The sequence below is a fragment of the Alligator mississippiensis genome, chromosome 1 (assembly GCF_030867095.1).
Source record: "Alligator mississippiensis isolate rAllMis1 chromosome 1, rAllMis1, whole genome shotgun sequence".
NCBI classification, from domain to species: Eukaryota; Metazoa; Chordata; order Crocodylia; family Alligatoridae; genus Alligator; species Alligator mississippiensis.
Window position 1 is genome coordinate 424825337 of NC_081824.1, and position 26958 is coordinate 424852294.

At 40.4% G+C, this 26958-nt stretch overlaps 1 protein-coding gene across 8 annotated transcripts in view; it reads right to left on the reverse strand.

Moving 5' to 3' along the window:
* FRY (FRY microtubule binding protein) overlaps positions 1 to 26958 on the reverse strand; it is a 468020-nt gene that overhangs the window by 141114 nt on the left and 299948 nt on the right. For all 8 annotated transcript variants that reach the window (XM_059717956.1, XM_019498273.2, XM_019498271.2 and 5 more), the window contains 12 exons: positions 26541 to 26648; positions 18074 to 18329; positions 14993 to 15175; positions 13847 to 13933; positions 11327 to 11586; positions 10807 to 10996; positions 9668 to 9792; positions 8742 to 8799; positions 6359 to 6450; positions 5965 to 6137; positions 1807 to 1967; positions 260 to 370 (listed from right to left, as the gene is read on the reverse strand). In XM_059717956.1, the coding sequence (XP_059573939.1) occupies positions 260 to 370; positions 1807 to 1967; positions 5965 to 6137; positions 6359 to 6450; positions 8742 to 8799; positions 9668 to 9792; positions 10807 to 10996; positions 11327 to 11586; positions 13847 to 13933; positions 14993 to 15175; positions 18074 to 18329; positions 26541 to 26648 (1804 nt within the window). The remainder of the gene's footprint in view (positions 1 to 259; positions 371 to 1806; positions 1968 to 5964; positions 6138 to 6358; positions 6451 to 8741; positions 8800 to 9667; positions 9793 to 10806; positions 10997 to 11326; positions 11587 to 13846; positions 13934 to 14992; positions 15176 to 18073; positions 18330 to 26540; positions 26649 to 26958) is intronic.

Below are 26958 nucleotides of genomic sequence, written 5' to 3' on the forward strand. Positions count from 1 at the left end.
GCCTAACAGTAGAATCCTACTTACTTTATTATGTTAGTTACATAAAGTACATATTCTGAAATGATAAAATTCCTGTTTACCATTTAACTTTGTGGTGATACTGTTCATTGTGACTGAACAATGAACACATGTACTGTTTTCTCCTCGAAATAATAAAACAAATCCAGCTACACTGTCTGCATTTGCAAAGTGGATTGTATTTAACAAGTACAGAATTTGAAATAACTTCTAAACTAGGCATTACTAATAAGGTACTCACACGTAAATCTTGGCAAGCTAGAATGTTATCAAGCCATTTGTAGAGATAGCCATCAGGAGAAAGACCCACATTGTCAAATACAGGGCCACAGCAGAGTACAGCTGACATTGCCTGGTAATACAAGGAAATGTAGTAGTTACGCAAGTGTGTAATGTATATGAAGGGATTTAACAGATTTCTTCACGCCTGCAAGACATTTGTATTTATATTTAAGGCAAACAATAGTGGGGATTTTTTTTGTCAGATTTCTACATGTACACTGATCTAGAAGTTAGTTTCATTAATTAAGGTGCTGAATTAAATTTTTAAGCACCTAAATAGTTGGTATTAGCCAAGTTATGAAATTTATTTTAATTCACCCAATCTTTTATATTGAGATTATAAAATAATTAAAAATAAATTTATGTTTCAAATGCAATTTATTTGTCAAAGTTGAAACTGATTTACTAAATTGTTTTTCATAGATGTTAGATGTTAGGGTTGGAAGGGACCTCAATAGATCATCGAGTCCGACCCCCATCAAATTTGTCATTTGATGAAACATATATTGGTAAACAGGGCATTATTTGTCCTGTTTACTTGAATGCTTGATTGTAATATTTACAGCTGAAAAAGAATATGTAAACTACTGAGCTCATCTTTATGTAAGAACAGGAAATAATCCTTTTGAAACAGGATGTACCTAATACTGAAGTGGTATTACATTTGAACTTGTGCCTGATATCCTGCTCTTTTTGAATGAGGAAGAAAATAACAAAAGAAAAGTGTACAGGCAAAAAAGCAACCAGCCATGAAAAATAGTGCTAAATCAGTGATGCTCAGCCTTTTGGCACTACAGGCCAGCTGGGTAGTGCAGAGCCATCTGTGGGCTAGACCAGGCCACCTAAAGGCCAGATCAGGCCATGGTGCCTGATACTGCCTCCTCCCAGCCCCACACACCAGGACTGAGTCCCAGGGGCCTGGCACTGCCTGCTCCTGCCCTCTGGGATTGGGCTGCAGGGGCCATCACTGCTCCCTTCTGTCCCCCATGTGTCAGACTCAGAATCCAGGGGGGTGGCATTTCCCCCTCCCCTTCTTGTGCCAGATTTGGATCCTGGGGGGCTTGCATTGCCCCCTCCCCACCCCTTTACACTGGGTTTGGGCCCTGGTGCTGCCCCTGCCTGCCCTTGTGCACTGGGATTGGGCCCCAGATCCAGTGTACAGGGTCCAGAGCAACCCATGGGTCCAGAAATTTGGCAGTAGGGGAGCAGTGCCACTGCTCTTCTGCCACCAAGCAGTCCAGAGGCAGTGAGAGTTCCATGGGTTTGATCTGGCCCCCAGGCTGGAGGTTGATAATCTATGCCTTCTGTAGGTTATAAAAACAGAAAAGTAAAGCTTCATTTGATTATATGCATATATATGTACACGTATAAAATCTAATTAACAATAATTATAAATAAAAGAAAATACTGGTCATTATTTTCCTTTCTTTTGAACTTAAATACCATTTCTGTAACCAGCATTACTGAATAGATAACTTTTAATGGAGAAATGAAAACATGTTATACCTTTAATGCACAGTACTGGTATCTTGTAATCTGGTGATTTCTGTCACTATAACGATCCAGTGGTGTAAACATAATACTGAAAGGTCCAGCCCATTGACTAAACAAGATGAAAAGATGGTGCCTCAAACTTTGCTGAGGGAAGAGGAATCTCCTATGATGAACTAAATGAATGAAAATAAAATCAGTTATAGTTTCCTAAAGAAAACAAACAAAGCAGAAATGAAGAATCAGTGTCCTCTCCCTATGGCAGTAATGCTTATTCAAGGACTTCCCACCTCCATGAATAGAAAGTTTTAATTTATATTTGCAGATATATTTATTATAAAATAACTAAACCTCTTTTGGTTATCTTAATACCACTAATGAGACACCCTTTATTTTCAAGAGACTTAAAATTTAAACAAATATGTGTTTATATAAACATATTGAGCCAAATCCAAATCTGCCTCTAAGAGGTGCTTATGGAGTTTTTGGCATTTAAACAACTAAACACAATCCTAATCCACTCTATGCAGCAGCCACCAAACATACTCAGAGGGGTTCCAGTGAAGCATCTATTTTTCAATTATGCCTTTGCTCCCAGCTTGTGTTCCCAATGTTGGTTACATATTTTGCATTTAATAATCATTGGATAAAATTCATGAACAGTGTAAGACCAGTATTCAGGGCTCTGTCCCACCTAAGCCAATGGCCTCTGCCAATAGGCCACAGGATCACAGTCCTTGCATGCTCTCCTTCTGGTACTATGATTCTTTTCCTCTTGCCTGCCCAGTGGCCCACTTCAATAGGCGAGGAAAAGGGTACACTTGGCCTTGCCTTATCTATGGCCTGATGTTTAGGGCACATTGCCAGGAAGAGTAGATAAATGTTCAGACTTCCTCTGGCTAAGAAGGGCCTAAGACTTAGTTCTCTTACTCTTTGGGTTAGCACCCTATTCACTAAATTACTAAGCTAAAAGGTTGGCAAGTGTCCTTCTCCTGTTTAGAATTCTGCCTCAAGGTAAGATGGATCAGAGCTGCATACAGGATCTTCACTGAAATGAGAGGAGATAGTGATGTTCTTTCCAAGTGGATTAGGATTGGTGATGGCTGCTTAGGATCACAGTAGGAGAGCAATATTACTATGCAGGATGGATCAGGACTGGTCTTTGGTGGTGCACTATGTTTCCTATTTAAAGAATAGGTCTCTCTGTGAGGATCTGGATTGCTTACTAATGCAGGACATATACATTTCATGTTAGTTGTGGGAAAGCTCAGAGATGAATTTGGATTTGGACTGCTGCATTTGTGAACAGCTAACTTCAGAATCAGGATGTTAATAACGGGAGTTCACTGCTTCATACATTCTTTTTATGGTCAACTTTTGCTTGTTTATTTTTGTTCCAGGTCTTTCAATATAAGCCCTAATGATGGTTATGTATTACCCTACTAGAATAGCAGGTCTGGGCAGAAAATAAAACAATCCTATGATATTATTTCCTTATAAGGAGGTATGTTATGTTGACTGATATGCTCAGACACTTCCTAAGCAAAAGGAACATATCTGCTAATTCTAAAAAAAAAAATGTAAAAAATTAAGATTGTTTAACATAGTTCTAATTCCTCCAGCACAAAACAGGGTGGGAGATAGAATGCCTGAAAAGGCTGAAAGGCACTAAGGAGAAACTAAATTAACAGGGAAGAAATTACCATTTGCTAACATCTTCTAAGCCAGAACAGACAGTAGGAATTTCAGATAGAAATACCCAATAATAGATAAGCATAGAGCAGAAACTCATTCTGTGGAGCTGAAATAAATGAGGCAAGATACTTCCTAACCTAGTAAAAAGGGAAAATCCAGCTGAGAAGAAATAAAGAACAAGTTTAAACACCATCTTAGCCTAATAAAAACTTTCACCTGAAAGTACTCATCTCCTTGCTGCTTTTACTCCAGCAGCAGGGTCAGCACACTGACAAATTGCTGGACTCATGATACGTTTGACTACTAGACAGGAAGGGGATATAAAATGAATACTCTGAACCCACACATACGTGATTAAAAAAGACATTTAAGGTTAGTTAGAAAGAGGCCAGGCACATTACTACCAATGGACTCTTTCCCCTCAACTTCAAAGCATTAGGTGATACCCAAAAGCATAGTTTAACTAGCCAATAAAACCTCAATATTTAAACTAACTAAAGAAGACTGAAGCTGCCACAATTAAAATGAGTTTGTCCAGAGTTAAGTGGTATGGTTTTGTTAGTTTTTGACATGCTTTGACATCTGCTGGTTAACAGAAAGATAACTGTCTATCTTCATAATCAAATGTTGAATTATTTATAACACACATCAGTCATTGTTGGCTCTTTGCAGGACATCCAAACCAGCTGTTTCACTGTGCTAAATTCACATCGCTACATATTAGACTATGAACGCAACAAAAATATAAGTAAAAAAGAAAAACTTTACAACTATTCGCTGCTGAATAACTCCAATCCTGCACTTGGGACAAACATAAGGAGGAGAATGAGAAAAATAAAGAACTGAGTAAATTATCCATCGGTAACAGCTAACGCATTGGCACCATGAAAATTAATGAGAATTTTCCTGCTCATTTGAATGGGAGAAAAATCTGATGTTGGCAGTAGTGCAACTTGCAGTGGGTGAGCAGGGCACTGGCTCTGGGTGCTAGCTAAATAGGGGCACCAGAACAGCACCCCCACCTCCTGTGAATTTTTTGTCCTGGCAGCAGTTCCACAGTGTTGCTCTACCAGTAGCAGCTGGGTGCACACATACCATGCTGCTGCTGTAGGAGCAACAGCTGGAGTGGGTAAATCATGCTGTGGCTGTGGCAACAGCAGCCAAGGACTGCTTTGAGGCCTCAGAGTAGATAAGCAAACCCTGCTTGTTATGCCTCTGAGTACGAGTGTTCTTTTTTTGCTCATCTATTAGGTATGTGATATACTTCTTACAACTGAGAACAACCAAACTTGAAACCATCTAGCTCTGAATATTGCTGTCCTATGTTAACATTTGTTTTCACTGCTCATTTCTTCATTTTCTTACTTTGCATCCTTCTTGCTACCCAGTAGAAATGCTGTTGTTGCTTGTTATAAGTAGGGTTACTATACATCCCAGTTTGGCTGGGGGAGTCCTGGATACTGTAGGCCATCCCAGTGTCCCATCCAGTTGTTACAAATTGAAACAAAAATCCCATAATTGGCTGCTGCAGGCCGTGGCAGGTGGGCAAGTGTGTGGGGTGCAATCTGGTGGGGAGGCAGTGACATGGTGCACCAGGAAGGCAGGTGGGTAGGCACTGATGCTGCTGTCTGCATGTGCCCAGCCTGGCTCCTCCTGAGCAATGACTGGAGGCAGAGTGGGTGGTGGGTGGGCTGGGTTGGGCACCACTCTAATCTGCCTGCCTTGCTCCCAACACAGCAGCAGCAGCAGTGGTGCCTTCCCACCCATATGCCTGGATCACCATGCCGCCCTACCTCTCCACCAGACTGCACTCTGCATCCCTGCCCACCTGCCTCTGCCTGCAGGGGTGCCATTGAGTGGGGGTGGGATGGGGAAAGACAGTGTCCTGGATTTCCTTAGAAATAATATGGTTACCCTAGTTATAAATAATTTGTGATCAGAAATGTTTAAGGAGAGAACAAGCTTCCAGCAAGATTTTAGTTTCTAATGGTTAGGAAGGAGACCTTTAGGCTGAACTTTTACTTTTTTTTTAAAAAGTGTACACTGCGCAAAGGAGGAGGCTATTAGTAGCTGTAAAAAAGAGGGGTCATGGAAGTTTTGCTGACATGAGGCAGAATTCTAGAGGCTAAGGCAAGTTTTCCATTAAATGTTTAAACTTAAATGTTTTTTCAGCCACCAACAGAATGTCTTCCTTTGCTATGGCCTGAGCTCCCAGGAATTAAATGAAAACTTTGACATTTATTTCTAAACTGAGTAAGATAAGGGCCTGTGAGATAGAAAACTGGACCTGAGACAGGCTGTCGAACTCCTTTGTTGCAATTAGAAAGAGAAGAAGCTTACGTATGTGTGCTGCAACCTTCACCAAGCTTTGTGATGTCTCCTGTTTTCATTCCTGAGAGAATTCTGTGTTCTGTTAACCATATTCCCTTATAGTTACTACACAAAAACCTAAAGAAGAAAGCTAATTTGACAGCATACCTGGAACACACTGAATCAAGTTAGCAATCATGGCGCTGAAGTGTGCTCTCATGTCCTTAAGAATTTCAACTTCTTTATCATTTTCAGCCTCCAGCAGCATGCGGGTCAAATCAACATACTCTAAAAACAAGGCTCCAAGGGCTAAGGTATCCCTCTCTAAGGCTCCATTTGTACTAATATAAAGAAAAGTTAAAAATTAATATGACAGGTGTAGTTCATTTAGCATGTAGTACACCAAATTACAGACTTAAAGACAATCAGAAGTTTTACAGTAGCATGTCAAAAACATATTCTGTATATTTTCCAATTCCCCAGTGAAGCTACTAAATAAATTACCTAACGGCACACCCAGCGGAAATTCTTCCACTTAAAAATACCATATTATCAATCCTACCTGTCACTTATAACACCAGCATCAGCAAGTAATTCAAAAATTCGCAGTAACTGCAGTCTTAGAAGATCTCGGCGCTCACGGCGTTTCTTATTCTTGGTTTCAAGCAAGAAAAAAATTATTAATACACACCCAGATACTGATATTTAAAAAAAGTCTTTGCAAGCCTGATCAAAGCAGCTATATTCAGTAGTGTGACCAGTGGAGGAGAGATGGAGAGAACCCTGGGCACCAAGTTAGGAAGGACACCAGAATTGCCCCCTACCCCCATGAAGTCCATGCCTCAGCAGCATGTATCCCCAGCAACCCACACTCCCTCCCCCACACTCTCCTGCAGGGTTTATCTCAGGTAGCAACTCTGCTTGTTACACTACTAGTCATGTTTAAGAAAGGCAGGATATAATAGTTTATATGAGTAATGATGGAATATTACCTCCTAATACTGGTACCCTTACACAACAACATGAGCATAGTTATAGGCATGTTCATATGTGTAATTTTCTTTCTAACAATTCTTGAAGAAACTCTTTGTAGCCAAATAAGTCCTTGAGGGGGAAAAATGGGCAAGAAACTCTTGAAATACTGAAACAATAATATTTAATTATTCAAGTTGTGGTGCCAAAATTGTATTTTTTTAGGTGCTGGGATGTTATATGATATTCAGGAATGTGGTCTATCTCTTAGCTCCTTGAAAGTGAGCATAAGTAGTACAACTGTGTTAATCTGAGGGTATGTTTATACTGGTATAGTTAAAGTAAGACAGTGTTCTATCTCCAACAAAGTTAAGGCCTTGCCTATATGGGAATGTTATGTTGCACTAGCTGAAATGACAATATTTATTTGATTCCAAGATGAGATCACCCCAGAATTAACATGAGGGGAAAAGCCCCTCATCTTGGAATTGAGTACAATGCAGTGAGGAGACAGGCAGAAGCTGCAGCTCTGGCCCCAACCCTGGGGCTATCTTACACCTGGAGCTACAGCAGCTGCCTGCCCTCCCCACCTCTGCCTCCACTGGGGCTGGGCCAGGACCAGAGCAAGCATATGCTCTATGTCCCGGGCTGGAGTGGGGATGGAGTCTAAGGTGCTGGAGCAATGCAAGCAATGTGGGGGGGGGGAATGGGGGGGCGGGACAGGAGCAGGGGGCAAGATGTGGGTGGGGCAAGGGGAAGGCGTCAAGCTTCTTGATCTCCCCCACTGCCTGCCCCACATTGCTTGCTCTCCACTGCCTCCCCCACCAGTGGTCCCCCACCACTGCTTTTCCTGCTGCAGCAGTTCAGGGGACAAATTTAAGACAACCCTCAAATAATCAGATTCTTTACATGGAAAATTATAGCATACAAATTTTTCCACGTATACAATCTAATTATTGGAGGGTGTTCTTAAATTCAGGGTTTTCTTGGAGTCAAATAAATACATTAAAATATGTTTTAAGCATCTTGTACCTACATCAAGTCTGTTTTCAAAGCAATTTACTTCGCACCTCAGTTGAGCAGTATACCAAAGGGGGGCAACAGAAACACCAGCCTCAGGCACTGGTCCTGGTGGGGAGGGCAGGACACAAAAAGAGCAGCAGTTGTATTGCTGGCTTTGTTACTGCCATGTGAGTGTCAGTGCAACCACTGACACTACCCTGTGAGTGGCTGCTTGGCCAGGGCCCTCAAGCACCCATTTACACCTCTGCCTTAGGTCTCAAAAAGCAAACCTTTCTTCTAGCAAATAATCAAGAGAAATTAGCCTTCCTGAATAATAACTATGATAGTGCAGCTATATTGTATCTGGTACCTGAGCTACTCTGTGTAGTGTACACATGCCTATAGAGCTATGTGCATGAAATGGTTAAAAAGGGAAGTACCATAACAAGAAGGTGGAGACAGATTCTGGTTTGCTACAGTTAAATTGGTACATTGAGAGTGAACTAACTACACTGATGTAATATCACCGAGTCAATGTGGCTTTAAGACAACCTACTATCCTTGGTAAAGTCCTATTTATGCAATACATACAAAACATATTTAAATACTGTTGTGAAACATGGCTGTGGCCCAATTGTGTTACAAGATTCTTTTTTATTATCATTGTAAGTGGATTTCCTAGTTCACAATGAAAAGCTTCCATGTATTTAACTTGTATTTTTTCCAAAAAGTTTATATACTGTATATTTACACAATTATTGAATTATAGAATAAATTCAGTTTTGAATATTGCTTAAAATAGCTGTTATACAGTTATTTAAGATTTTTTTTTTATTAAAAAGTCCAGTTGGACTCTCTTATAGCCAATAGCATGTATTCCTGTATGTCAAAGCATGTATTGTCAAAGAATTATATTTACAACCATTAAATTCATGTTGTTATTTCAGCAAGTACACATTACTTCCACTAACCTCTGGTCTTCTTTCTAGGGCTTCTTTCATTAGTGGATGAAGTTCTTCTACTAATTCCCTAAATAAAAATAAGCAAATAAATGTGTAAATACAGTTCTTCGTAATTAAGCTTTTTTCATAAATTTAATTTTCCCTGTAAGGGAGAAAGAGTATTATACTAAGTCTCTTTATAAGGCTGTTATGACATTGTGGAGTAGGTTCATTGTCATCTACTTCTTTGGGCACATATAAAATCATAGAATCCTAGAAAATTAGAGTTCGAAGTGAATTCAGGAGGTCATCTAGTCCAATCCCCAGCTCAAAGCAGGTCCATCCCCAACTAGATCATCCCAGTCAAGGCTTTGTCTAGCTGTCTCTTAAAAACCTCCAAGGATGGAGATTCCACAACCTTTCTGGGAAACCTGTTCCAGTGCCTTATTGCCCTCCTAATGAGAAAGGTTTTTTCCTAGTATCTAATCTAAACTTCCCTTGCTGCAACCTGATGTCCAATCGCTGGAGCACATCTTAGGAAGGGCTCTGACAAGGGCTTCCATTTTGCCCCTGTCTGAAACTACAGTTGGGCAGCACTTGCTGTACCCATGGAAGTGGAAGAAAGTGCTAACATAATGGTAGTTTAGATTAAATGTAGCACAGGTAAATTGGAAAACTTCTTAGTCTTTATGAAATACTCACTTACTGGAAAAAGCTTTAACTGCCATTCACCCAGAACTGCCAGTCAATACCCATATCCCAAACATATACTACTAACTCAGTGCTTCTTTTTTCTTTACTGGTCTCTCTCCCTCCAACAAGAATCAGCATCATACTTACTATATAAACAGTCATATTTTGAAATAATAATAAAAACCCCAAATAATTTTATATTAAAAGTAAAGCATTTGAAAGAAAGGCAAGTAGCCAAGATTTTATAGAAACCTGGGCAGTACCTGAAAACAAGAGAATTTGTTCTTCCAAATCCCAATACAAGTGATTCTGTGATTTCTATGCTTTCAAGTCTCATTAAAGGCACTAGCTGCTTTAACAGGACACCAACAGATGGGGTTCCAATAGCCTAAAATACATTAAGATATCACTAGAATTTACAGTTAGCATTACCCATACTGAAAACAATAAGTGCAGCTACCAAAGCATTAATGAGTGTTTCACTGCTCCCTTCCTGGTAATAATTTAAGAGAAAAAGGGCATTTGTATATCAGTACTGTAAACAGGGTGGGGTAAGGGGGTACCATCCCTGAGTGATCATTTAGAGGGAGTGTCAGCATGGCATCTCCCAGTGTATAGTGGCAGCAACAGACTGTGTGTGCAAAGAACTCATGTGGCAGCAACAGTAGCTAGAGTGTGGGGAGCCTGGGTAGTGGCAGCAGCAGCTTGGCAACCCCCACTGCCCCTCTTTGGCATCTCTGCCCAGGGTGCCAAAATAGCTAGTTACACTTCTGTTGTATATTATCCTTATACCTATCTGTGGCTAGGTAGCAGTTATGTATAAGTATGCTGCTATGTAGCATTCTGACTGGATGTCTGTCACATCATATCCCCATCAGCCAAAAGGTTTTCTTTATTTTTGGATATTCATGTAATTCACTGAATTTCTAACTCCAGCAAAACACTCTATTCAATGGAAATGACTGAATTTCTTAAGCTGCTACCCCTCTTGGCTTTAGATTCCAGATTCCCATTCTAGACATGAAATTAAGTCACAGAAATGCACTGTCCATCATGCCTTATTAGTTATGTATGTGTTATAGCAGTCCCTTACCAGAGGAAGTGCACATTAAGCATAGAATTTCTGTACTGAATATAGACCATTTCAAATGTAAACTACCAATATAAAACAGTAAAGTGGTGCAAATTCCACTGCAATTGCCAAATGTTTAATGATGCACACTATGCTATGAAGTTGAAAGTTTTCAGTAATTAATAATAATCCTTTAAAAAAGTCATATATATCAAAATATTCTTCTAGCTGGAATACTTTTATCACTACTATTGAATTTCACATGCAAATGCTGTTTAAAACTTATTTTAAATAATTACAGAATACTTCTTCTCAAGCATGTCATGTTACCTTATTATCGTAGTTCACTGTACCATCTGGAGTGGTAGCCATGATCTCTGGAGTTGAGGCACGCAAGTGTCCAGGGCTCATAATACTGGGTTTTGCCACTCCAAAACAGAGTATAAGATAGTTTCTCCACAGAGTTACATAGTTGTCTCCACTGCTAGCCGTGCTTGTTTTTTTTGCATTTATAGGGATACTGAAATTAAAAAAGGTTGATAAAATCCGTAATAAATTTTTTTAAAAATTGCTGTTTTATATTGGAATTATAGGGCTTCTATATAATTAAAAAAAGCAATGAATGCTGTGTAACCTCAGTTTTACTATTTGATATTATATGGTAGAAAAATCAATGCAGCTGGTAAGAATAAGTATCGCTACAGTTGAAAGCTACAATAATCAAACCCACTACTAAAAATTCTGATAACCAATTTGCTGTAATGAGAAACTTATCTTAAAATTGGGCTACAGAACTTCTATTACAACCCAAGCCTTTAAAAGCGAAGCTTATGTACAGCGTAGCACTTACTTTGGATCCACAAGAGGCATTATCAGCTGTAGCCGAGTAAAAGCATATGGCCAAGCATAGCTGAGAGCTGTAGGACAATGTTTTGGTAAATTCTCTTGTCTAAGAAAACTGAAGAGACAGAGAACCCACGGATCTTTCACGGACTGTGCAAATATCCAAACATGGGAAGGGCTTTTCACGTCATAATGGCTGTTTACTAGGACTGCATTCCACTCTACCAGCCACTGCAGATCCACGTTGTGTGTTAATGGTATTGCTGTCTGTGGAGAGAGAAATTTCAAAATCACAGTGATAATTATTTATTTCCATGTGTGTGGATTCCAGTTGTTGTCCTTATTTTCAAAGTCCTCACACCCTATTACCAACTGACCTAGCATTTCTTGTTTGCTACTGAGAGACTGACGCCTAAACCACAGTGCCAGCCTTCATCACCCACTTGTGATATTTTCTGACCAGCACGTCTGTACTTTCTCCCCAGCTGCACTTCATGCTTGGGAGGAACTCCTCAGAAGGCTATCTCCACATAGCTTTCTCATCTTCCTGCAACTCTTATCTTCCTTCAATTCCTTCCTTAAAACTCTTCATTGCTGAAAAGTCAACAAAATAATGGGCTACTACTATTTCCTGACTACTGTCTATCATGCTGACCAATACTGTCTCATTGTTACCTGCCCTGCCAACTCTAGTGACCCATCTCATTCAGGTTGGGGAACCAAAGGTAGTCAGAAGTGATACTAGCAGTGGAAACTGGCATACCTTAACCATCATAGCCCCATGAGTCATATAACTCAGGAGGATCTTTGATCACTACTATTTTTGACAGCAATAACTATAAATTAGGACTAGCCATACCAGAAAAAGCAAACTGCATGGTGCCTAGAGACACGGACCTTGAAGGGACTGCCTTACAGTTATGACCAGTAAAAAACAACTGGAGAAACAACTGTGCTAGCCCACCCTTTATGCCCCCCACTATGGAGCACAAGAGGGCATGGAGGCCATCAATGGACACCATTATTCCAAAAATATTAGTTTCACATCCCAGAGTGCACAATAGAATATGTGTGTACACTTATTGAGTCTAGAGAAGAGAAGCCTGAGAGGAGATTTAATAGCAGCCTTCAACTACCTGAAAGGGGGTTTGAAAGAGGATGGAGCTAGGCTGTTTTCAGTGGTGGCAGATGACAGAACAAGGAGCAACGATCTCAAGTTGCAGCAAGGGAAGTTTACTTTAGATATTAGGAAGATTTTTTTCACTAGGAGGGTAGTAAAACACTGGAACAGGTTACCCAGAGAGTTGGTGGAATCTCTATCCTTGGAGGTTTTTAAGAGCTGGCTTTGGCTGAGACAAAGCTTTGGCTGAGATGATCTAGTTGGGGCTGGTCCTGCTTTGAGCAGGGGCTTAGACTAGCTGACTTCCTGAGGTCCCTTCCAACCCTAACTTTCTATGATTTCTATGATTCTAGGAAATAAGAATTTTTAATTTTGGGATTTCTGTGCTTATCCATCCAAGTGATTTTGAAAATTTTACGCTTAAATAAAACACCCGCACCCAGGCTCAGATAGTTTGTGCCAATCATAATTCCAAGCACTTTGGTGCTTATTGTATCCTGTCCTTTCCTATATCTGTCCTTCTACTTTATAAGCACTGTAGGGAAGATGCTGTTCCTTCCTTCATCTGTTGACAGAACTTGGCATATACAAGTTGCTACTGTATCCCGGTACATAGTTGATTGTGGCTGCTAGGATAAAAAAAGGTAGCGCTATTGCTGACATCTGCTAAAGGCAGACAGACAGTGAGAGGCAGACTGCTGGCTGGTTTAAGGTGTCAGAACTCCATTGATTTGAAAGGGCCAATGACAATTTACACTGCCTGAGTATTTGCCTCTAAGGCTAGGAACAGGCACTGCATTTGTCTTGGGACCAGTTGTGCCTGTGTTTGCCCTGGAACAGAAAAGTACTGGAATTGGCATACACACACACTGCCCTTCCAATCAGGGTTTAGTGAGCAGCTGAATGCACTGTCTCTTCAATAACGTAATCCTAAGACAACTTTGTGATGTCCTGGGACAAACTGTTAGCACTTCTTCTCTTGTGAACCATTTTAGAATTTGTCGCAGGACAACAGATATGAAAGTTTGAATGATCATACTTTGTCCTGAGAGAAAATGTTTTTTCCTAGGAAAAAGCAAAGCCCGTTTATAGCCGAAATTCCATCTTATAACTGGTGACAAACTGAACTATTATTACAGAAATTATCATTAAACTAACAATTATCATTTCAGTAGTGACTATACATACACAGAGGCAAAACACATACAAATGCATAACCTGAAGTATTAAAATGTTTTGAGCATAACTATAGTTTTAAGACAATCATGTCTTCTCTTTATCTCTAAGAAGTGGCCCAGGGGTTTTGTTTGCATTTCCAATAGCTTTCTCAGAATATATCGCATGTATTTGTTCAGCACTTATACCTTGCAAACCATTAGCAGCCAGTAATAATAAATAGGTACTTACTGAATCTGAAACTACCACATGAATAAAACTTTCAAGAATAGAAGAACTTAATTGATCCATGACATCAATCATAGGTCTGTCATCATCCTGTATAAATGAAGATAATACTAGTCAATAATTTTCTTTAGCTAATTGATTCATCTCTCTTCTTTCATGACAGAGAACTCTACACAAATCATGTTAAGATTTAGCACTGCTAAAACAATCCCATAAATATACAAGTTGTCTTAATTGATATATTTTCCCTGGCTTTTTTTTGTATTCCTTTTACTGTCACGGTCAAGCCCAGCCTGTGGTGCGAAAATAAGTTAATTAGCTACCTTAGTGCACTGTTTACTGAACGGAAGTGTGGATCTGAAAATCCCATACGACTTGCCACATCTGTTATCAAAGGACCAAAAAACTAACTTACTGTTTATTAAAGCATTCCTTTGCTATGAACACACATATTTGTGTTCTCAGGCATTTAGATGGCTTACTGCGTTGAGGCCGCCAGCACACAACATGACTTTCTCTTATTTTGTATCCACAAACAAAAAAAAAAAGGATTTTGATTTCTTTACTATACAAGGAAAATGTTATGTGGATAAAGTTAAATGTTTCTTGTACTACTATTTCTTGTATGGAATGACATATTGTAGTAGTGAATTTCATTTTCTTTAGTAGTAAATGGTGATGATGCCAGAATCTGATGGAGTAAGCCCTCTGCTTATGAAAGTTTATTTTATATATCTCTGAGTACGCCTGTAAGATGCAACTCCACCCTGCCTTTTGCCTGATTTCACAGGAACATGGCTAATTACCTCTCTGTCAGAATAATTTGCCATGCTAAAGGCATGATTTTACACTATAACTTTTACATGTACCTTGTATCACAATGAAAAAACCCTTAAAAGACCATTGGATATACCACCACAAAAATGTCCACATCTTACATAATATAATTGTTGTTTGTATTCATCATCTACTAAATTCCCAAGTTCTGCAGTGCTCAGACAAATGAAAATGACAAATTCCCAAAAGGCCAAATGGTTTTATTTATACAACATGACCCACTGCATTTTTTACATTAAGATAAAACCTTGGTAATTTTAGTTTAGAGCATTATCTCTGGAAAATCTTTTTTACAGAACAGGAAAACCATACCTCTGCCTGGCCAAGTGCAAGAAATAAAGCCCGGATTTCTCGGAGAATCAAAACTGCTAGTTTACGTGTAGCAACCTGGAAACTACAAAGTAAGACGAGTGCAAACCCTTCGACAGCATGCAGTACATTGGAGTAAGGACTTCTTTCAGACTGTATTCTATGGCTGGATCCATTTGGTATCAACTGTAAAACAATGAGAGGAAAATAATGAGGATGAGGCTGAGTGCAAAAGAAGTTACTGAAAAATATCCAGTTTGATCAGGACACACGTGAATGAAAAAAGACAGGCCACAACTATTTATGTTAATGTTAGCCAGGGGGAAGAAGAGCGACACTGACCTACACCCGTCAAATTACCAGGTATTAATTGGATCCAGTACAGGGTTAAATGACCTCATGCCATACAAAAAGGAATTAGGACTGGCTCTTTTAGCAACCCCCTTAATTCCCCACTTAATTTCTGCTTGATTCAACCCACTCCTAAACTGTTCCATCTTCTCCCTGAAAAGGAGGATAAAAATGTATGGCAAGTACTTAGTCTGCAAAGGCTTAACATTCATTTTTGGCCCTGGTTAAAAGGTCCGCCTGTCCTTCTTGAGTCTTCACTGAATCCTAGGAAGAGACCCTCTGAATCCCCTTAACTGCACTGAATGCTAACATTATAAAGCAACAGCATTTTAAACATTTTCATTTATTTAAAAATACGACTGCTTTTCTTAATTCTCCCAACCTACCTACTTCCCAGGTTACTTAATTCACACTGTGTTTGCCCAGAGGAAAAAAATCTTCCGCGCCCCAAAATATAGTTGGGTCAAGGCAAGCATGCCTGGAAACCCGGATCTGACAACTAAAGCACCTGGAGGGCTAGGCAGATAGGGCAGCTTTCATTTGGAAGAAAGCTGCTGTATGTCTACAAATGTTTACGTATGCAGAGAGAGGAGATATGAGAAACAATCAGCTTTTTCATTGTTGTTTGAATTGGCCAAAGAGGTGGCTAAGGGAATGGAAGATCTGTTCCATTCTCCCCAGCCTCAGCTGCCTTTGCTCAAACAAGGTCCCCTTGTTTATACTAGGCAGAAGAGAAGCCAAGCAGGTGGGGCTGGCGCTTCAGGCACACTACTCCCATCAACCTGCCTGATCAAAGATCCCTTCCTCATGAAGGCAGAAAAGGGATTACTATATGCAGCACAATCTACAATAATAGTTCTAAAATCTAACTGTGGTGCTAGTGTGGAGAAGGGGACGTGAAATTGCTTATTTAGTATCTAAAACTATTTGTCATTCTATTTTTGTGTTGTTTATTGATCTTGAAAAGAATTGTCTTTTCCCCAGACTTCAAATTTCTTCTGACATTTCATAGGAATACATGCCCCATATTCATACAGAGACATTTGAGCAAAATAAAGAGTATGATACAGTGAGATGCATATTGGAAAGAATGATTACATCATTTACATTTGGACAGATTTTTAGGAAACATAAACAGGAAAATTCACAGAAATAATCGTGATAAGCAACATATTGTTCAGTTTCTGGTTCATTTGATTTTCAAAGTGAGTTAAACACTGGGTGCCTATACACATGCTCAGGGGTGAGGAAGGGCCATTTTAATTAAAGCAGTTTCCTGACAGCTGCTCTAATTAAAATGGCTCACTATCATATGTATTAAGTCCTCCATGTTTTAAAATGGCTGCAAGGGCATTTTAACTAAAGCTTATTCAATGAGTTTCAAAGTGCCCCGTGGCCATTTTAAAATGCGGGGGGCTTAATACACATGATGGTGAGGTGATGCTGGTATAATTAGAACACAGAGCAGAACCAGTTAATTGAGTCTGCTCTGAAATATTCTAATTGGAATGCAAACCAGCATGTCTACGGGCAGCAACTGTCTCTAAAATTAGGCCCTTTAAAAGTGTTTCATGTTGGGCACCAAAAATGCTGATACAAAATCACATTTGAAAATCTTGGTCATAAAATCTTACTTATCCAACTGAATGGGAGAATAGGACATTATTTGGATAAATGGGAATTCAGATAAAACGGGTAAATTTGTTATGTGTACATTGTGAGAAACAATATAAGTCCAATAACATTTTTGTATATGTAGGACTGTACTGTAGCTTACAAAAGTAGTTAAATAGAAAACAGTTTATCCCCTATGATCATGCTAACAGTACAGTATCTGTACCTACAGTTATGTGATAGACTAATACTTTGGAAGAGTTTACATGGATGCTCAGTTTATGAAGGTGTCACATTTTAGAAAGTTTGAAGTGAATCACAGAAACTTTCTTTTTATTTTTTAGCATTATGTGTTTCAGGTATTGGGGAAGTCTCTCTGTCCCATGTACTCTCATACTTCACTTTATGTATTTTTTGTAAGAAGTATTTTTCTTGATGCAGCCTGTATGTATTTTTGTATATTCAGCAAGAATGTATTTTTCTTGACTCAACCTGAAGAAAAGAAGGCTGAGAGGAGAGCTGGTAGCAGCTTACCACTACACTAGGGAAATACATCAAGGGTTCAGTGAGCAACAGTTCACCAGGGCACCCGAGGGGAAAACCAGGAGTAATGACCACAAACTCCTGGAAGATTGATTCAGGCTGAACATTAGGAAAAACTTCTTCACAGTCAGGGTGTCCAGACTGTGGAATAAGCTCCCTCCACAGGTGGTGCAATCGCCTACCCTGGAAATCTTCAAGAGGAGTCTAGATAGTCACCTTGCTGTGGTCACCTGACTCCCGGTTATCTTTCCTGCTTGGTGCAGGGGGCTGGACCCAATAATCTTTCAAGGTCCCTTCTGGCCTTACAATCTATGAATCTATGAAAGTCTGTTCTGGTTTGACATGCATTCTGCCATGTTGTTCCCCTCATGTAACATCTCCTCCCATAATAACATCTCCCACAATGACGTCAACTGTAACAGCTGTCCACAGGTGACAACAGAACTAATTATAAAAAAAATTAACAGCAGTGAACCCTGGAGTTACAATCTGGATAGATAAGGCATACATAAAACACAACAATTAGTGTCATAAATTAGCAAAAACTGGAGTGCAGTTTTGTTTGTGCATTTATACCTCTGAGGATCTGTTTTTTGCTTGTTCAGAGGTTTTTCCTGGAGTGTGTATTACAAGCTTCCACTGTGTAAGCAACTGTAGCAGCAATTTTAGGGAAGTATCAAGGAGAGTATGATGCATATCATTCACTTCACGTAGCAGGAAATTAGTAAATCCAAAGAGTACATCTTCCCGCCAGTCAACAAAGTCAACAAGTAGACCCTGAAGAGAATTTTGTGCAATGTGTCGAAGTTCATCGTCCATATGGATAGAGAGCCTTTGTGTAAAAATAAAATATAAAAAAATACAAGCCCCATCAATAGTGATAATAAGCAAAGTAAATTAATATTAATAGAAACACATCCAAGTGAATATAATAATTCTTATTATACCAGTTCTTGAATATATCTGTGGATTCAAAATAAAAGCTTACTCTGGTCACAGTTACCATGTTAGTACAGAGTAGTCATATGAACATTTTATTTTTGTACTTACAAACATACTGCAAGATTAAATATGGCATCTTTGCAATCTCCCAGAACAAAAATAGTGTTGGCTTGTTTGCTTGCAAAATCAAAAATGTTTCAGGTTAATACATACATCTCATGCTTTCTATTTTATCTTGGGTATATAAAAACAAACACAAATGAAACAAAACTCCCAAGGGCTTGTATAACAATTAAAATTAAATTTCAGTCAAGGAACAGAAAAAAATTATTGAGAGTATATCTTTACATGAAGTTAAACACATGAACTCGAACACTGCCTCATACGACTTCTCTGTAATAAAAAGGGAAAAGTCTAGGGAAAAGCTAAAAGAATGCAATGGACCAAGTTCTATTTGTCTGGAATTATACGATTAACTGGAATTTAGAACAGAAGTTGTCCTGCTGTCTGAAAAAGTGAAATTAAATTACTCCAACCAGATCGCTGTAATACAATTTTTCACAATCAAATCAGAGACTGCTTTACTCTGTCAAAGAAAAGGTTGACTATCACAGAACTTCACCAACAGAAATTGTTGTGCTTTAGGATCCACAGGAATTCATATACAAATTGGGTATTACTATATTTATCTTGCACCTAATTAAGGCAATTTTTTTCTCTTCTCCTTTGGACACCAAAAATAATAAAAATAGGCTATAAACTGAAATTATGTTAAATTCATCCATGCAATAATTATTAGGCACTGAAATATGGTGGTAACTGAAAACAAGAAACAAACTATAATTGTCTCTAAGGCCAAGTTACTGTACAAAGGCACTGGAAAATTTTATCAAAGGAAATGGAAGTTAAACTTAGCTTAAGACAGAAATTCTGCAATATTATGTTAGCAGAGTCAGTACAATGGATATAAGTCAGCTGAGCTAAGTGGGCTTTGTGGAGAATTTCTCCATAATTCTCAGGAATAAGACTTTATCAGTAATTAATTTGGCTTAGTAAAGCAGTTCTTTGCCAAAGGGAAAATCATGAGATGTCAAGAAGATATGCAGACATGCCAGATGTTGGAGGTAATACCTCTTTTAGTTTCTAACAATTCTTCCTGATAAAAAAAAAATCCAAGATTCAGTGCAAGTAAAAGCTCATTTGTTTGCACTTCAGCCCCTTAAGTTTAAAACCTATCTTGGGAATTTGTAATGAATATATTCAGTGGGCAGCAAAGGGTCAAAAGCCAGAGCGTAAGCTTGGCATCTGCTTTACTGCTAGTAATTTGAATACAGCTGTCTTGGAAGAAAACCTAGCTGTTGATTTACAGATTCTTTCTGGAAACTGCCAAAAGACACATCTGTTGTTAGGATGAAAATTCAAACCAAACTGTGAGTAAAATAATCTATTAGCCCAAAGATGCTGTTTCATCTCAAGTAAGGAGGAAATGTTAACAGCTTTCTGTCCAAACATCCAAACTCAACCAAGTCCCTATTAAAGGGGCTTGAGGACTCAACTTGCTTTATTTCAAAAGGATTACCATTAGATGTGATCGAAGCCCCGTAATCCTAAATTCAGCTAATTGAAAAATTTTAGTCACAAAATTTAGTGAATTCAAAATTTAAAGGATTTAACATTGTAATAAGTATTGTGAAGCATTTGCAGAAATGAAAAGCCTAAGCTTCTGCAATGTATGTGGGATCAAATCATAGAAAATTAGGGTTGGAAGGGACCTGAAGAGGTCATCTAGTCCAACATCCTGCTTAAAGCAGGACCAGCCCCAGCTAGATCATCCCAGTCAAGGTTTTGTCTAGCCAGGTCTTAAAAACCTCCAAGGATGGAGATTCTACCACCTCTCTGGGTAACCTGTTCCAGTGCTTTACTACTGTCCTAGTGAGAAAGTTTTTCCAAATATCTAACCTAAACTTCCTTGCTGCAGCTTGAGACCATTGCTCCTTGCTATCATCTGCTACCACTGAGAACAGTCTAGCTCCATCCGCTTTGGAAACCCCATTCAGGTAGTTGAAGGCTGTGATGAAATCCCCCCTCAGTCTTCTCTTCTCCAGACTAAATAAGCCCAGTTCCCTCAGTCTCTTTTTAGAAGTCATGTGCCCCAGGCCCCTAATCATTTTCATTGCCTTCCGCTGGACTCTCTCCAATTTGTCTACATCCTATCTGTAGTGGAGGGGGGGGAGGCCAAAACTGCACACAGTACTCCAGATATGGCCTGTCTAGTGCTGAATAAAGGGGAATAATAATTTTCCTTGATCTGCTGGCAGTGTTCCTACTAATGCAGCCCCGTATGCTGTTAGTCTTCTGGGCAACAAGAGCACACTGTTGGCTTATATTCAGCTTCTTGTCCATTGTAACCCCCAGGTCCTTTTCTGCAGAGCTGCTGCTTAGCGATTTAGTCCCCAGCCTGTATTGGTACACGTGATTGTTCCATCCTAAGTGCAGGACTTTGCACTAGTCCTTCATGAGACTTCTTTTGGTCCAATCCTCCAATTTCTGGGGTCTCTCTGAATCCTAGTCCTACCCTCCAACTTATCGACAAATCCACCTAGCCTGATATCATCTACAAACTTGGTACACTCCACCCAATCTTCCAGATCATTGTTGAAGATATTGAACAAAGCTGGATGTAAAACTGACTCCTGGGGCACCCCACTTGTTACTATTTGCCAGCTAGACATTGAGACACTGATTACTACCCTCTGAGCCTGATGATCCAGCCAGTTTTCTATCCACCTTACAGTCCATTCATCCAACCCATAAATTTGCTTACAAATTGGCTGGAGAGCCGCACCCTGAGAGTGGTGGTGGACAGGTCATTTTCGACTTGGAGAGATGTGGGCAGTGGGGTCCCCCAGGGCTCAGTCCTCGGGCCTGCACTGTTTAACATCTTCATCAGCGACCTGGACGAGGGGGTGAAAAGCACCTTGTTCAAATTCACAGATGACACTAAGATGTGGGGAGAGGTGGGCATGCTAGAAGGGAGGGACAGGCTACAACTAGATCTAGACAGGTTATAGGGGTGGGTGGTGAGAACAGGGTGGGATTCAATACTGACAAATGCAAGGTACTGTACCTAGGGAGAAAGAACCAGCAGCATACCTACAAGCTGGGGAACTCCCTTCTTGTGAGCACAGAGGCAGAAAAGGATCTTGGTGTCATTATTGATTCCAAAATGAACATGGGCTGCCAATGTGAGGATGTGATCAGTAAGGCTAACCGCACCTTGTGATGCATCCAGAGATGCATCTCAAGCAGGTCCAAGGAGGTGATCCTCCCCCTCTATGCGACACTGGTCAGGCCACAGTTGGAGTACTGTATCCAGTTCTGGGCACCGCACTTCAGGACGGATGTGGACAGCATTGAGAGGGTCTAGAGGAGGGCCACTCGCATGATCAGGGGGTAGCAGGGCAGGCCCTATAAGGAGAGGCTACGGGACCTGAGCCACAAGAGAATGCTGAGAGGGGATCTGGTGGCCATCTATAAACTTACCAGGAGGCACCAGCGGGGAATGGGAGAGTCCCTGTTCCCCCAAGCACTACCAGGAGTAACTAGGAATAACAGCCACAAGTTGACTGAGAGTAGGTTCAGGCTAGACATCAGGAAGCACTACTTCACTGTCAGGAAGGCTAGGATCTGGAACCAGCTTTCAAGGGAAGTGGTGCTTGCTCCTACCCTAGGGGTCTTCAAAAGGAGGCTAGATAATCACCTAGCCAGGGTCATTTGACCCCAGCATTCTTTCCTGCCATGGCAGGGGGTCGGACTTGATGATCTGCTCAGGTCCCTTCCAACCCTACCAACTATGAAACTAAGAATGCTGTGGGAGACTGTATTAAAAGCCTTGCTCAAGTCAAAGCATCACATCCACTGGTCTCCCCACATCCACAGAGCCAGTCATCTCATGATTGAAGACGATCAGGTTGGTCAGGCCTGACTTGCCCTTGGTGAATCCATGCTGACTGTTCCTAATCACCTTCTTCTACTCCAAGTGCTTAGAAATGCATTCCTTGAAGACCTGCTCCATGATTTTTCCAGGGACTGAGGTGAGGCTGACTGGTCTGCAGTTCCCTGGATCCTCCTTCTTCCCTTTCTTAAAGATGGGTGCTATATTTGCTCTTTTCCAGTCATCTGGGACCTCTCCCAATCCTCACAAGTGGAACTGCCAGCGGCTCTGCAGTTACATTAGCCAACTCCCTCAGCACCCTCGGGTGCATCTCATCTGACCCCATGGACTTGTACACATTCAGCTTTTCTAAATAGTCCCTAACATGTTTTCTCACCACTGTTGGCTGCATACCTCTTCCCCCAACTGTGCTGCCAGGTGCAGTAGCCTAGGAGCTGACCTTGCCTGTGAAGACTGATATAAAAAAGGCATTGGGTACTTCAGCCTTTTCCACATCATCTGCCACCAGGTTGTTTTCTCCATTTAGTGAGGGACCCATTCTTTCCTTGATCTTCCTCTTATTGCTGACATGCTTGTAGAAACCCTTCCTGTTACCCTTCATGTCCCTTGCTAGCTGCAATTCCAGTTGTGCTTTGGCCTTTCTGATTTCATCCCTGCATGCCTGAGCAATACTCTTATACTCCTCCCTAGTCATTTGTCCAAGTTTCCACTTCTTGTAAGCTTCCTTTTTGTGTTTTAGTTCATTGAAGAGTCCCTGCTAAGCCATGCTAGTTTTCTGCCATGCTTCCTGTGTCCTCAATAAGGTTTCTTTAAAGTAAAACCAGCTTTCCTTTAAAGTAAAACCAGACTCGTTTCCCCCTCAAACTGGCCTCCCAAGGGGCGTGTCCGTCAGCTCCCTGGGTGAGTCAAAGTCTGCTTTTCTGATGTCCAGGGTCCTTACTCTGCTGCTCTCCTTCCTTTCTTTCCTCAGGATCCTGAACTCACACATTTCCTGGTTGCTGCTGCCCAAGTTGCCGTCCACTTCTATATCCGCCTCCAGTTATTCCGTTTGTGAGCAGGCGGTCGAGGAGAACATGGTTTCTCGTTGGCCTCTCCAATACTTGCACCAGGAAGTTGTCCCCAGCACTCTCCAAAAACTTCCTGGATTGCCAGTGCACTGCTGTATTGCTCTCTCAGCAGCTGTCAAGGTGATTGAAGTCCCGCATGAGAACCAGGGTCTATGATCTGGAAACTTCTAGTACTATTTGAAGAAAGCCTCATACACCTCATCCTTCTAGTCTGGTTGTCTATAGCAGACACCCACCACAGCATCACCCTTGTTGCTCTCATGTGGCTGTATGAGGAAAAAAGGCCATATTTGAGATGGAGCTCAGACAACTAATTATTTTACAGTGCATATGGTTAATACTGATAAAGGTGAAAAGGCAGCTCTATGTGAGGAAGATGGAGATCCATTCAAGTATCTCTCTAAGATAATGCCATTGTCCCTCATATTGAACTTAGAGCAGAAATACTCTCCTCACTTCTAGTACAGGTTTCCCTCACTTTATGCTGTACATGTGTTCCTGGAAAATGGTGCATAACTTAACTTCGCATAAAAGAAACCCACTTTACAATGTAACAGATAGGAATATGTTCCAAGACCTTGACTGTACTGACCTCCAGACCCATTTTTACCACTTTTACAAGAGAATTTTGGTCCTCACCAACAGCAGACAGTACACACAAGCACAGGGTAGTATCATAATGGGGATAGCAACTACAGAAACACGTCAAACAACGAGTGAGGAGCACAATCCACACAGGAGACTATATTTTGGTGCATATCACTCCCACAATGCACTGCACAAAGCAGCGGGCTTCCACCACACTGATCGCATAAAAGTGAATTTACCTTACATATAATTGTCATAAGAGCAAATTCGCACGTACAGAACCTGCATAAATCAAGGGAAACCTGTACTGGTTAGGTGACTTCCCCCATATATAAGTTACTGGAGGGTAGTTGGAATATGACACAACAAGGTAAATTACAGCATTGTGTAACAGGATGCAGTGCTGATGCAATGTTAAAGACAGCTGCACACTGTAAGTCTGAGGTATGTATTGCAAAACTGTTTAACCACAATTAAATTTTAGTACTACACGGCTGGTACGAAATATCATTAACATTTAAATTCTGGGCACATTAAGAGTAAATGCATTGCTTATGTGATATCACAGGATAATCAAGAGTGCAGGCCTAAATGCAAGGAAACTGAGACAGTGTTCAGTCAGTTTCCTTCCTATTCCCTTATTTGTCCAGTGGACCACAGTAATTCTAATTCCGATGTTTACTATGTCTCTTAAGAACACTGAAGAGCAATGAAAAGAATTTGCCTCCTACTTTATCAATCCTACCCATAAGGCCCTCTGTTGCTGCACCATATTTATGGCCAATAAAGGCTGGATGAGACTGCCTATGTAAACCATGAATAATTCTTCTTACCTATAGGAGTCAATACAGAGAAATTCAACATATACCAGCCTGGAGGGGATTACCCTAACATACGGGCAATTCATCACTGGAGGAGAACCAACATAGATGTCCTTACATCACTTATCTCAATTTTAACTGTTGGTGCAGTGGAATATGGTCTGGCAACAGAAGACATGACAAGGACATCCAAGCATCACACCTATTCTCAACTGTATTTTTGGCCCTTGTAGCTGTCTGCAATTCACCATAGGTGTAAGCAACTGTCTGACTGTTTTAAGTCAGCACAGGGATTCAGCCCTGCAACAGACAAGACCAAATACTTCTGCAAATGATCCCCCACCTTGACGTCTATGTACACAGTTTAAATACACCTCATGATGGTGCCCACATTGCTTTGTCACTGTTATCTGATAATACTAACATATTACTGGGGTCCTTGAGATTTGCTTTCCCAATATACTCAGTAATAATTCCATTTTAACAGGGTGTCTAAAAGACATATTTTAAAAACATTTAGCAGTGGTACTTTGATACCAGAATGGAGATTTAATAGCAGAGTGTTCTATGCTGAAAATTCTCACCTATCATTATGGCTTTTCATAAGTGTTGTACAACTGAATCTTTATGTGCCCCTACTATATCATTGCTATTAAATCCATGAGCCTACTTCCATTTTGTAGGTTCTGAATCATAATCCACCTCTTTCATGATAATGACATTGTTTTCATGCAGATCAGAAGGGTCCTAGCTCCGGAGTATGACAGATTCAAACCCCCCTACCTCTCTGTTTTTTGCTTTTTTTAATTTAAAAATATTTATGATCTAGTAGTAAGAAGATAAAGTTCAAACACACCAAGCCTGCCACATTATGTTTTGCTAGGCAGATGTGTAAAATATATAATCCCAATCTGGAATTTTTAACTGTTTGTTGTCTCATTATGCCAGATATAGATCTTCTCTTTTTGTAGCATGCTGCTATCATAAAAGTACAGCAAAAGCTCTGTTATCTGGCACCCATGGGGGATGGGGGTGCCGGATAACCAAATATGCCGGTTACCTGAGAGACATCTTTGCCTGGTCAGGCAAAGACACCCCTCTCGCTGCATCTGGTGCATCAGTGTGCCGGGGGACAGGCACTGTGCTGCCCCTCCTGCCACTCCCCTGGTGTCAGTGTGCTGGGGGACAGGGAGGGGGGCCCCGTACAGGCTGCTTTGCCCCGGGTCGTGGCCCAAAGTGGGACTCGGTGAAACTGGAAGTCCCACTTCCAGTTTTGCTTTTGCTGTGTTGACCAGTGTTGACCAGCATGCCGGTTAATAGAGCATGCCATTTAATGCAGTGCCAGATAACGTGGCTTTTACTGTAGTAAGAATTAAATACACATCACATTACAAAAAGGTGTTTGTTTTCAAAGTGCTGTCTGAAAGAGTGAATGTACTAGTCCACAATGTAAAAAAACATTTCTAAAGAGGACATTTACTTCTGCATTAGAGGTTTGTAGGTATGAATGCAATCTTACATACTGCTATTCACATCTATTGTGGCATAAGCTTCAATTACACATCATTTTACCTTATATATGTGATTCTGCCTAAGAAATAATTACACAGACTGAAACTCAGTCTTATTCAATTCCTGCAGATATTCTTTTAAGCATTTACACAACCTACCTTGCCAGTAAATCGATCAGCTCAAGTTTTGACATTCCATCAGGAAGCAATCGAGGAATAGCAGCAACACATGTTCTGAAAAGATCAATTTTTGGTTTTCTTTCACCCCTGAAAGTTTGAAACAGAGTTTAAAGACCAGTAAATGTTGACTGAACATAAAACAACTATGAAAGCCAAAATAATAAAGAGCCAGATCTTAAGCCTCAAGATGGCACTGACCTGGAAGAACCCCATGCTGTTCAGGGAGAACCTAAACATGAGGGTGAAGCACAGTGAAAGGGACTGGTGTGGCCACTGGCCAGAACACTTTTGTTGATCCACAGCTGATATTACAGCTTTGGTGGTTATTACCAGCTGGAACAAATTATAATGAACTAAGGCTGCTTTAACTTGGCTAAAGGCCAAAATGCTTTCTGGT